We start from the raw sequence: 13725 nt of genomic DNA, 5'->3' as shown, positions 1-13725 counted from the left end.
TCCCTCTAGTATGAGTTGGAATGTCTTTTAAAACAAATTGGTGATTATCCCTCTAAAGCTTAAGGTTGAACAAGAAGAGTAGATGATCAAAGCTCGAAGAACTTATCAAAAAATTATACCTTGGTCAGTTGAAGACTTAAAAGGAATAAGCACATTGATCTATACACATAATTGAACAAAGGAGCTAACATTGTTCCCCATCCTTAAAGAACATTGAATTCTCATATGCAAGAAGTTGTGAGGGCTAAGGTGATTAAGCTCTTTAATCCCAAAATTATTTGCCCTATTTTTTATAACACTTGGGGGTGGTTTGAGTTAAGTTGTGCCAAAGAAAATTGGTATCACAATAGTCACGAACGAAAAAGAGGAAGTCATTCTTACGAGACTAACTATTGGTTGGAGGGTATGGGTTGATTACAAAAGTATAGTACAATAGCTTGGAAGGACTATTGTTTTCTACCATTCCTTTACCAAACAGTAGAAAGGTAGTAGGATATCATTTCTATTACTTAGATGGTTATTCTAGATATTTTAAAATTGGCATAACTCTGAAGGATTGGGCAAAAACTATTCTCACTCCTTTTGGGATATATGTATATAGAAAGATACCTTTATGGTTATGGAATGGCTCTATAACTTTTAAAAGGTGCATGATCAATATGTTTTCCAAATTGTCAGAAAGTGAAATGGATGTTTTCATATAAATGATATAATTTCGAAAGGAGAATTGAAGTAGGACAAACAAAAATTGAGTTGATTGTGAAACTTCCCAGTCCCTCTAGTATAAGTTGAAATGTGTCTAGTTAAAACAAATCGGTTATTATGCCTATAACGCTTAAGGTTGAACAAGAAGTGAAGCTGATGAAAACTTTAAGAAGTTATTAAAAAACCATAGGTCAGTGAATTGAAAACTTGAAAGCAATAAGCCCGTTGATATATACACATCATTGGACAAAGGAGCTAATGTTATTGACCAACCTTAAAGAACATTGAATCCTCATATGCAAGAAGTTGTGAGGAATAAAGTGATTAAGCTCAATCATAGGCCAAGTTTCGAAGGTCAGAAACCCAGAGTTTGACAAAGGTCTTCAAATTGATGAATGATAGTTTTTCATTCATACTTTATTTCGTTCATGTACAGAGTATATATAGAGGGTAATCACCATTCTAAGAATGGGAAAGGATGATACAAGGAAAGATTAATATAAGGAAATAACAACTAATATCCTAATATCTCAAATTTCCTAATATCTCAATATTCATAATATCTTAACTTTCCTAATATCTAAACACTAAATGATATAAGGAAATAATGATATAAGGAAAGCATTCCTAATATCTCAACACTCCCCCTCAAGTTGGTGCATAGATGTCACACATGCCCAACTTGTCTAAAAAATTTTGAGAATACTTGACTTGAGATAGCTTTGGTGAGGATATCGGCTAACCAATCTTGCTTTCCACCTTGGATCAACTAAGGCTTCCTGCACACTTGGATGTAGGAAAGTTTTTCCCGTTCGGCAATATGCATCTCCACGAGTTGCGACCAAACGTCATAGTTTGATTCAGTCAAAATAATTCCTGGATTGAAAATACCTTCAGATTGAAAAACAATAGTACCTTTTTTCACTTATTTTTTTTTTCTCTCTCACAAAGGAGGGACAATTGTTAGCCTTACGGCAAAATATCCAGGATTTCAGTTCCCTGGCTCTGATACCATCTTCAAATTGATGAATGATAGTTTTTCATTCATACTTTATTTCGTTCATGTACAGAGTATATATAGAGGGTAATCACCATTCTAAGAATGGGAAAGGATGATACAAGGAAAGATTAATATAAGGAAATAACAACTAATATCCTAATATCTCAAATTTCCTAATATCTCAATATTCATAATATCTTAACTTTCCTAATATCTAAACACTAAATGATATAAGGAAATAATGATATAAGGAAAGCATTCCTAATATCTCAACACTCCCCCTCAAGTTGGTGCATAGATGTCACACATGCCCAACTTGTCTAAAAAATTTTGAGAATACTTGACTTGAGACAGCTTTGGTGAGGATATCGGCTAACCAATCTTGCTTTCCACCTTGGATCAACTAAGGCTTCCTGCACACTTGGATGTAGGAAAGTTTTTCCCGTTCGGCAATATGCATCTCCACGAGTTGCGACCAAACGTCATAGTTTGATTCAGTCAAAATAATTCTTGGATTGAAAATACCTTCAGATTGAAAAACAATAGTACCTTTTTTCACTCATTTTTTTTTTCTCTCTCACAAAGGAGGGACAATTGTTAGCCTTACGGCAAAATATCCAGGATTTCAGTTCCCTGGCTCTGATACCATCTTCAAATTGATGAATGATAGTTTTTCATTCATACTTTATTTCGTTCATGTACAGAGTATATATAGAGGGTAATCACCATTCTAAGAATGGGAAAGGATGATACAAGGAAAGATTAATATAAGGAAATAACAACTAATATCCTAATATCTCAAATTTCCTAATATCTCAATATTCATAATATCTTAACTTTCCTAATATCTAAACACTAAATGATATAAGGAAATAATGATATAAGGAAAGCATTCCTAATATCTCAACACTCCCCCTCAAGTTGGTGCATAGATGTCACACATGCCCAACTTGTCTAAAAAATTTTGAGAATACTTGACTTGAGACAGCTTTGGTGAGGATATCGGCTAACCAATCTTGCTTTCCACCTTGGATCAACTAAGGCTTCCTGCACACTTGGATGTAGGAAAGTTTTTCCCGTTCGGCAATATGCATCTCCACGAGTTGCGACCAAACGTCATAGTTTGATTCAGTCAAAATAATTCCTGGATTGAAAATACCTTCAGATTGAAAAACAATAGTACCTTTTTTCACTCATTTTTTTTTTCTCTCTCACAAAGGAGGGACAATTGTTAGCCTTACGGCAAAATATCCAGGATTTCAGTTCCCTGGCTCTGATACCATCTTCAAATTGATGAATGATAGTTTTTCATTCATACTTTATTTCGTTCATGTACAGAGTATATATAGAGGGTAATCACCATTCTAAGAATGGGAAAGGATGATACAAGGAAAGATTAATATAAGGAAATAACAACTAATATCCTAATATCTCAAATTTCCTAATATCTCAATATTCATAATATCTTAACTTTCCTAATATCTAAACACTAAATGATATAAGGAAATAATGATATAAGGAAAGCATTCCTAATATCTCAACAAAAGGGACTCGTAATCTGCTTCTCCACGGCGTCGTTGAGCACATCATGAACACTCAACTCAAGAGTTGAGTCTTCCATTGGCTGAGTTGAGAATGAATGTGGTGTTGGCGGCAAAGTCGTGGAAATCAGCGGAGGCCAACTTATCAAACAGCACAAGAAAGGCGGCAAAAAGAAGCAACTCTCCAACGACCTTCATGGGAAATGGGTTTGTTTGAAGGGAAAATGCAGATTGCAGAGAAAGAGGGATGAGAAGGAAGTGAAGAAGAAGCAGATGGGTGTGAAGCAGTTTGTGAAGATGGCTTTGGATTCCGGTGCCAGCACATGGGTGCTGGTGGGAGTGGGCGTTCAGTGTATGCAGGGACACGATATAATAATAATAATGCTAAATAGGTGGTAATATTCGTATGAAAGCATAGGATGGTAGCAAGGCCATTTAAAAGTGGCTACGGTTCCATTCTTTTCAACCCATTTTGTGGTTATTTCCTTTAGAAAATTTCCCAAAATCCCATTGATTTTTTCACCACTTAATGAGTCAACCCCATTTTAGTTTTCATGCTTGTCAGTAGGTAAAATTTTGCAAATTTTTGATGATTTTTTTTATAAGAAATATTTGATTAAAAGAAATAAAATAACACCCAAATTTGATCAAATAACCTTTATGCATTAAAAGTTGTACATATAATTTTATTAACATTTTTATTTTTAAACTTTTTTATCTAAAAAGTTCAAACAAATTATTCGAAGGTATTTTTTTTTATCCAACATAGAATTTAAGTTTTTAATATAATTTTGGTCAAATAACCCCTTTTATTATTGGTGTAGATATTTACGAGGGACATTTATTAGGACAAGTGTAGAGGTGAAGCTAATTAAGAAGAAACAAGCGGATTTTGGTATGCGCTCCTTCTCAACAAAAAAAAAAAAATGCAAAATAACCTTTTTTTATTCCGTAGATAATAGAAACCCATTCAGTTGCACACTACCTATTCCCCCCTCCCCCTCCCCCTTTATGTATTGCAAAACAGGCGCTAAAGAAGCGATACAGAGAAGAACAACTCACCATCTTACAAAAGAACCCAAACCATTAAGATAGCACAAAAAAAAACCCTCTCCCTTAAACGCATGCACACTACCTGCCCCTTATTTAACTCTTCTAAATCAATCAATAAAACAATCTTGCTGTAGAACCCTGGGAGTTGTATCCATTTGGAAGCCACTAATATCAAAACAATATATCGAAGAACTCGTAAGTAGATGGTATAAATAAGAGGTACAGGTTATGGGATCTAGAAAAATAGCTACAGTACTTTAGTCTGGGTTCCATCTTCCCATTCCCTGCTGTCAAATAAGCTGCTGAACATAAACTTTTTTTAACCACCACAAAATGGATCTAGGGGTTTGATACATTACTGTATGTTTTCTGAAGTCACAGAGAGCAGTTTGGATATAACCAGTTGGCTGGCTCTAAGGAAATGCACAAAACATGAATATCAACCATGGCCAGCTCTTCCAAAAGTGATTGTTATGCCGAGACTCATCATGCTTTCTGCAGCAAAAGCGATTCATGTTTTCTGAAGTCACAGAGAGCAGTTTGGATATAACCAGTTGACTGACTCAAAGGAAATGCACAAAACATGAATATCAACCATGGCCAGCTCTTCCAAAAGTGATTGTTTTGCTGAGACTCATCATGCTTTCTGCAGCAAAAGTGATTTATAGTTATTGACAGCTAATGAGAAGGTGGTAAAAGCCAAGTTTATAGTTATTGAGCAGGTGATTGGCTATGGTACCTGCATTGGGAGATACAGTTTGAATTCTGGTGGGAGTTCCTCTTCTGAGTAAAGGCGGTCAGAGAAATAAATCCTTCTCAGCCGGCAATTTGCATGAACCTTAACTCGCAATGTCTCAACATAGTTGGTTCCATATGCTCTTCTGGTAAAATCAGCAAGATTCAACTGGATCGTATTCCATCCCTCATCCATCCTCAATGGCATAGTGCATATATATGGCTTCACTCGAGTCACAGCCTATAGCATAAAAAACCAAATTCATACTTGCATCATTTTTACTTATGTTGCTATATGCAGTTTTAAAAGGCACAAAAGTCTACTACAGCTTAGGCATAAGGCACAACAGAGACACGCACCTGAGTGAAGTGAAATGCAACATGGGATGCATATCAATTTTATAAAATGTAATTCAAAATCTAATCCTATTAATAAAAAATTTAAGATTCCAAAAATTAAACAAAAAAGTAATGAAATTATATAAATTTCAATATAGAATTAAAAATTTCATGAATAAAAGTTTTTAAAAAGGAAGAGGAAAGTTGACAAAGCCCCTCTTCAATATGACGCATGTCTTGGCAAGCGAGGAGCTATAACTAGGAAGTAGTTGCACCTTGAGCCTAGGTACACTTAAAGTGCTCCTTTTAAAACTATGGCTATATAATTTCTTCAATATGAATGGGGATTGCACATCACAAAATCACCATGCCCAATTCATATTTCGGTACCTAACTACTAAAGCAAGAACATTTGCCAACACATACTTTTTTTGCAGTAAAAATATACAACTATCATCTTACACCCTGCTTTTCCATCGTTCAATAATGGCTATAATACCTCCACCAAATATCTTAGCATTCATAGAATAATACTAGAATAAAGTTCTCTTTCAGTAAACATAAACAACACATGGAAGACAGCTCTTCACTCCCCACCCTTTTTAGCACTAGAGAACCCATTTACCTACCCCATAGACCAAGACCACCTTCCCAAGAGTAGAACCCGAAGCCTTTCCCTAGTGGGGAGCCATGAGATACCACTCAGATATGGAGGCCAGTTCTATTCAACTGCTTGAATAGAGAAACTGAACTATTCTAGACCGTTCATAAAAGTCATGAGTTGAATTCTTTATCATACTCCTGCATGTGTGTGTTTGTGCCCATAAAAAATACGTATGTGAGTGTGGTTGATGTGGGGGTATGCTAGACTGCCAGTGCTTGTGTGTACAGGTTTCCTCACCTATCATTGTGGACAATCTCAAGGGATTCACAAACAAGAGTAAAAGCTATCTGGTGACATCTCCAAGGGAAACAAAAGAGCAAGCACAAACATATTTAAGTCTTAACACCTTAAGTTTTCCATCTACTCACTTATCAGCCCATTGTGGATGCCAGCTGGAACAGAAACATGTCCTTCCAAACTCCACTAAAGCTTAAGACAAGCATGCCATCTCAGTAAAACCAAAGGTCAAATAAAGGGCACATGAGACATTTATTTGGTACATAAAACTCTTGGTATGATGCTTAAGAAAAAATGTTACTGATAACATGGACAGCCACTTGTTTTGAACTTTGAAGCATATGGGAACTCAAGGGAGATTGGCTAATCTTAGATGGAAAAGGAAAATACATAGATTACAATTTTTATAGCATAACCAAACCAAACAATGGTAGGGCTATTCATGAGATTTTATTAGAAACCAAACAAATAGGAGAACCTCAATTAAAGGCTATATGTATATCAGTTGATGGTGTTGGGAAACCATAGTATCCAGCCAATATAATTGATCACATGTCTTCCTAGGATTAATTTCTTAGCAATCGATCATTTGGTTTAAATAATTCATGCTGCTAATAATAGAATATTCCTTAAAGACTAAATTAATCTAATAAGATCCTGTCAAGTGAAAATTCTTGTCACAACATGAAAATCAAGAGAAAATAGCACAGTATTAAAACAATTGGGCAGACTTACACACTTGAAAATTAGAAGCGCAAAAACGTCGCCTGACATTCTTATCATCCAGCACTTGAATCTCAAGCGTGAAATATTTCTTTAGATTCTTTACAATCATAACCAAGACTGGTAGCTTTATACCAAGTGTTGCAACAGGATCTGCTGGGCATGTAATGTATATGGATTGGACATTTAACCCAACTATTTCAAGGACATTGGAGTGTATATCTTCATCTTGAGTTCGTTTTATCTGGCCATTGACAACTGCAAAAAATCCAGAAAAGGATTTTGCACATTTGATTTGACAAATTAAATACTTGTGTCATCATCAAATCAAATAACTTAAAGGCACAACACCAATAAAAGCATATCATCTGAAATAGATAAAATATGTTTTCCCTTTAATACATGGAATGCTTCATAGGAAAAGGTTACCCAAGTGTAACCCACAAACCAAATTGAAGTTTGAACTTGCAGAAGCTTTAACATCAAGTTGCACTTAGAGAATTGGGAACAGGTTTCATAATCTGAGTTCAAGTGGTAATTATATGTTAACAAAATATATTATTTTTATTTTTGTCTTTAAAAAAAAAAAAAAAAAAAAGAGAAATTGACTGGAAAAAATGAATTTATTAAGATGCACCTAATGAAACAGAGGGTGCAAAGCAGGAAACAGAAAGTATACAAGCTACAAAGGATACCAAAAGGCTAAAAGGGAAATACGAACAACAAAGCCCATGGCAACCATGATGGGAGAGCACCAATGAGGCGGGGGGAGCACTCATGAATGTCATGATGAAGGTGGTGTGGTGAAAATTCACAAAGCCCAGGGTACCACTGGTCCATCATGGACACCACATGATAAATACCACTTTAAGGGAACAAAAGGTAAGGTTAGTTAAAATTTACTTTAATGAAATGTTTTTGCAATTTAGAAGCTCTAGATGCATTAGGCAAGTTTTCATAAATACAACCTTTGGCTGCTTCGAATTGAAAATTAGTTATCACTAAGTTGTCTAAAAGCTTTAGTTGTTGAATCCAGAAAAATAGGGCACTTCCTTCCTTGATTACCTAGCACAAAGCAACCCCCTGTCTTACTTAGCACCTAAGACCCAACTATGTTTATATTGGATTGAAACTTTTCAGTTCAAGGCACTGATGGGAAGCAAATATTTTTCCCCCCCTTTCTCTCTGTGTGTGCATGTGATTATCTACTTTTCATTACTCTACCTCTAGATGCCTCAACATATCTCTCTTCCCACAATTCTTTGGTTGTCAATAGAATCCTTACACATTTATATACCAGCACGTTCAAGGCATAAATTATCGAACTAAACATCTTCACCCTATCTAGAATGCCTTCCACAATTAATAAAATAAAAAAACAAGGTGAGAAAAATATAATTCTTACATTCTTCTCTGACTTCAATCAAAATAACAACTGGATTTATAAAAATAAAACAACTTATTGCCTACACAAAAGAAACTTGCAAAAATTTTCAAGCTCATTTCATGCAAAATAGATTTTTATCATTTCTTTTCCATGCATGATAAGTTTTCTAATAGGGACGAAAAGGGATAAAAAGCCAACAGAATGAGGAAATTCATCTGACAACTAACAATCCATTGAGAAAAATATTGAAAGAAAGAAAGTTAGTTAATGCGAGAGAGAGAGAGAGAGAGAGAGAGAATTGGAATTCATTTCCTTTATCATAGTAACAAAAACACAGAAGAATTTCCAATTAACTCTTTTTGCACAAAAATGATAGCAAAGTGCAAGAATTTTGAATTGCCAAAAATCGAAATTTCCAAAAATCTAACACGGACTCGAATTCCTAGAAATTCCTTCCCAATTCCTTTACTTTCCCCCAAATCCCCCATTCTAATAGCATGAATATGAACAGTATCACCGGTAAAGACAAGAAGAACCACTCACCTTCTTTATCCCAAATTTGCAAAGGCTTGCTCCTATAATACCCCAAAAAAAATCGGGGAAAAAAAAAATCAGAGCTTTGAAGAGCTGCAGAATTTGAATTAAAAAATAAATAAATAATGCAAGAAACATACCCGAGGCTGTATAGAATTGATAGAAACCCTGACTGGAATGTGTTCTTAAACATTTTCGCTCAATTCATCTGCAATCAAACCTAACAATCAGAAAAATTCTTTGTTCTTTTCTTTTCGTTGCAATGTTTTGTTGCTGAGAAACAAGTCAAACAGCAGAACGAGGAAAGGGCCTAGGGTTAGGGCTACCTGATGCAGTGCAAGACGGCGTCGTTTCGGCTGACGAAAGAGTTTAAACCACAATCTCTCGGTTTGCAAAAAAATATGCTACGAATATAAATAATAACATACATAATTAAATACTTTAAATTCTTTAATAAATCTTATCATTTTTAAGAATAATTTAAAATTCAAATAATTGACTAATTAATTATAGATTAAATAAAATAATTCAGAATACTATCTTTGTAAAAAAATTTGACTTATTTATACCTTAAAAAATTAAATTTTATTTGTTTTTATATTAGTTTAAAATATAATAGTATTAACTATTATTAATTTTGAATATTTATTATTTATTTTTAACAAAGCAAATCAATTAATTTTAATATCTATATTTTATAATATTTAAAAAAATATAATTTATGATTTTATTATAATATCAATATCCATATTTTATTAAAAACTATTTATTTGTAATTAAAAAATTATTTTTATTTTTAATAAGATGTGAAATGAATTTAGTTTACATTCTATAAATTAAATTTACAATTTTTTATTTTTACAAAATCAAAATAAAAAATTATTTTAAAAATAATTGATCTAGTTTCAAAAAAAAAAATTAAAATATTTTAAAAAATAACTTGCACATGGAATCAAATACCTTCTAATTTGGGTGAATTGGAATCTCATTGTAGACCCCCATTTGGGGCTCGTTTTTCAATAGCTCAATTTTGCCAAGTGCCACTATCCCGGGTGGCCACATGTCGCCTCCTGGTTGGTTGCTGTGGAATCAACTTAGTGGAGTTGATGGACGAATGAGAAAGCGACACTTGTTGGAGAATATTCAGAAGAGCTTTTGGGCTGTTAGAGTGGAGTTTGGATTATTCTTTTGAAGCGTGAGGGGGACCCCCCTCTCTGACCATGAATCCCGGCCAGATGGGATAGGCAGCCAGGAAGCTGAGGGCTGGATGTCGGCTACAGCAGGCGGACAACATTGCAGAGAGAGTGGTTGGACAAGCCATGCTTGCTGACCGGTGAATAGGAAGGCAGAAGAGTGGCTTGCGAAGGAAGACACGAAGAAAGGAAAAAAACGGAGGAGTTTTTCTGAGAGTTCGAGAGAGAAGGAGACACAAAAGGAAAGAAAGGGGCTAGGGGAAAAGAAAGAGAGAACGACTGGAGAAGAAGACAGAGGGAGTAAGGGGGAAAGCATTTTTTGGAGAGGTAGGAGAAGAATCAGTCAAGTTTGATTATATCTTACTTTATCTTATCTTCTTTTTAGGATCACCTTACGTTTCTTGCTGATATTCAGATGATTGCTTTGTTTACCTAAAGAGGTAACCCTGTTTCTGACTTTTGTTTATTTGATTTTTGTTTTCTCCCGTATGAGCTGCATGTTGGATGTATTATGTGTTTGAGTGTTAAGTTCATTGAGATCCTCCCACCAGACTCTTTTGAAAGCTCTTTTGGTCTTCGTGATGCAGAGCTTGGTTTTTAGTGGTATTATCTCCCCTTGTGCATTGCTCTATTCTTTTTTTTTTTTTGTTCTTTTTCTTTGCTTTTCCCCTCTATTCTTGGCATTTTCTGGAGAGGAGATTCATTAGCTTGCAGAAATCAAGCATCCTCCACCACACCCATTTTCCTCTCATTCTTTCTCCATCCCACTCCCTCACTTACATGGAGTCTCACGGGTGCATGCTATCCTTCACTCCTTCACATATCCATTAAAACCACTCACCTAAGCTTCCATATCCATACAACCCATACCCATCCTTCATGCTACTCATAACCATGTTCTACCATACCCGTGTGTACATCTATTTAACCATACCACCAAACTCATTTCTCTCTCTAAACCTTCACCTACCTGCGGGATCCTCCCTAAAAAAATGCCACGTGGCTCTCTCCCCCCTGCGGCGTGCGACATAGCTCACGTCCGGAATCCTATCCGGCCAACATCCCACCTTATCCGGATGTCTCACGTCCGAAATCCTATTCGGCCAACACCCCACCTTATTCGGATGTCTCACGTTCGAAATCCTATCCGGCCAACATCCCACCTTATCCGGATGTCTCATGTCCGGAATCCTATCCGGCCAACATCCCACCTTATCCCGATGTCTCACGTCCGAAATCCTATCCGGCCAACACCCCACCTTATTCGAATGTCTCACATCCACAATCCTATCCGGCCAACGTCCCACCTTCTCCGGATGTCTCACATCCGGAATTCTGTCCCCCCGACATTCCACCTCCTCCGGATGCCTCACATCCGGAATTTTGTCCGCCGACGTTCCACCTTCTTCGGATGTCTCGCATCTGGAATTCTGTCCGGTCGACGTTCCGCCTTCTCCGGATATCTCACATCCGACGCTTGACGCCGGATGGGAGAAGAAGGCTATTCAACTTCCCCCGTCAGACATGTCTGGATCCTCGTTTTATAACTTCTTTTTTTTCTAAAACCATTTCAAAGCATCCTATCTTTCATCCTTAGAATTTTTAAGATCACCCAAGAGTTCTATTTCCAATAAAATTTTGCTGTCATCTTTCTTTCTGGCAAGCATTTTCACACCTCCTCTGTTTTAAAAATGTTTTGAAATAAGTAAAGAATCAAATTTTGTAATTCTGAATAGTGGAATTTATGGGTTTGGTCCATGCAAAAATAATCGGGCTTTGGTGGGGGCCCCACATACATGATCTTATGATCGATTGATTGATCTGATTGATTGACTTGGTTATCATACATGATTTATTTATCCTGCTCTCTGACGTGCATGCTATTATTCTTAAACTGAGCATTAACCCTCTCTCTTGATAGCGCATGATGGCTCATTGCCCAGGTATGTATTTATTCCCATTCTAGTCTTTCTATATTCTTGCTTTGATTCTCATATGTGCATGATAGTTCCGGGTATTCATTGTTTTCCTCATCAATTGCCACGTCAGCTTCATTTTATTAGTAGAGACCCGACTTTAGGGGCTTAGAGGGGTGCTACGGTCTTTACCGTACCTTCCCGATGAGTAACCTGACTCCCGAACCCGATCCGGTTTTTCACAGACCACCTTTTCCAAAATAAGGAGTCACACTCAGAGTTTTTCTTTCTTTTTTTGTTTACCCTTTAAAAATAAAACAAAAATAAGTGGCGACTCCAAGTCATTTTTGATTTTGTAGATAAAATCATTTTTCAAATTAAAAATCGAGCTCGTCATCGAGTGGGAGAAAAAGAATGAGACATTCATTCTCACTTCTCATTCCCTCGTATGAAACATGCCCTAAAGAGAAAAAAAAAAAAAAAGTTTTATTGTACATTATTTCACTATTAAAAAAACGAAAGAAATAAAATGTAATTAAAATTAATTAGAATTTTATATATGTTTAAATTTTTTAATTTTTATGTAATGAAAAAAAAAGTAAAATAAGTTTAAAAACATATAAAAATAATTTATTAATTTTAAATCTATTTTTTTATTTTCTCTCTATTACATATCCCCTCAAGTTTTTCTAAAACCAAACATAACCTTCTTAAATAGAAATAAAATTATAAAAAAAAAATATTTTTATTAACACAAAATATACACTAAGAAACTCCTAAATAAATGTTTATAAAATAACCAATCTAAAGTAATTGGATAAATCCTCAGTATACCACTCTCCATTACATGTTCTAGGTATCCATATTAATTTCTCTTTAAACATTTTTAATGAAAATTAGACTTATATTAAAAAAAAAATTATATTTATAAATTAAGATTTTGACTAAATTACATTCATTTTTGTGCTTATATCATATTAGCTTATTATATTTTACTTTCAACACAAATATTGGTCTCGCATCATATTAAATTGTAATCTTTGATTGACTAAGAGTTTGTTTGGTAGTAATTTTAGAAAATGTTTCTAATATTTTTTTATATTTAGAGTGCGTTTAATAATAATTTTAAGAAGTGTTTCTAATTTTTTTTAAAACTAGAAAAAATTTATTTTATAAGTATTAGAAAATGTTTATAACATTTTTAACACTTAGAGTGTGTTTGATAATAATTTTATTAAGTATTTCTAACTTTTTTAATACTATAAAAATTTTATTTCCGGAGTATTAGAAATATTAAAAACATTTTCTAGAATCACTATCAAACATACTTTTAAAATTTAGTATATTTTAAGAATTAAAAAAGGTAAAACAAAAAAAGTTTTCTAAAATTACTGTCAAATGCACTCTAAATGCAAAACCTCTAAAAAGGTGATGTCATGTTGTAGACCCCCATTAGGCATGGGTCACTTTTTCTCTATTTGTTTTTGCATATCACATTTTTAGCCAAGTGTCACTATCCCAACGGGCCACGTGTCACATCCTTAGTGGCCATAAGGAATCGACCTCGCTTTTTGAAGTTGCAGTAGGACTTTGACACGTGGAGGGACTTTCTGGAAGGGGGTCCCGCAGGCCGTCAGGGGGCGCGGATGAGAGAGAAGAAAAAGGGGCTGTAGAACGAGTGGTGCAGAAAAGGTGGCT

The 13725-nt window shown here is 35.0% G+C and overlaps 1 protein-coding gene across 2 annotated transcripts; it reads right to left on the bottom strand.

The window, feature by feature from the left end:
* Positions 1 to 4457: 4457 nt before the first annotated feature.
* Positions 4458 to 9222, bottom strand: LOC117917275 (cilia- and flagella-associated protein 20-like). Of its 2 annotated transcripts, XM_034833496.1 has the most exons (6): positions 9059 to 9222; positions 8928 to 8959; positions 7014 to 7255; positions 5039 to 5275; positions 4895 to 4945; positions 4458 to 4794 (listed from the first exon to the last, which is right to left on the bottom strand). In XM_034833496.1, the coding sequence occupies exons 1-5, from the start codon at positions 9109 to 9111 to the stop codon at positions 4937 to 4939; spliced, it is 573 nt and encodes a 190-aa protein (XP_034689387.1). In that variant the 5' UTR covers positions 9112 to 9222; the 3' UTR covers positions 4458 to 4794; positions 4895 to 4936. The 2 variants fall into 2 exon arrangements, with proteins under 2 accessions (XP_034689387.1, XP_034689386.1); XM_034833495.1 differs by having other exon boundaries at positions 4458 to 4945.
* Positions 9223 to 13725: the final 4503 nt, after the last annotated feature.

This window comes from Vitis riparia, chromosome 7 (assembly GCF_004353265.1).
Source record: "Vitis riparia cultivar Riparia Gloire de Montpellier isolate 1030 chromosome 7, EGFV_Vit.rip_1.0, whole genome shotgun sequence".
Classification (NCBI taxonomy): Eukaryota; Viridiplantae; Streptophyta; class Magnoliopsida; order Vitales; family Vitaceae; genus Vitis; species Vitis riparia.
This window is presented reverse-complemented; position numbering and strand designations above follow the sequence as displayed.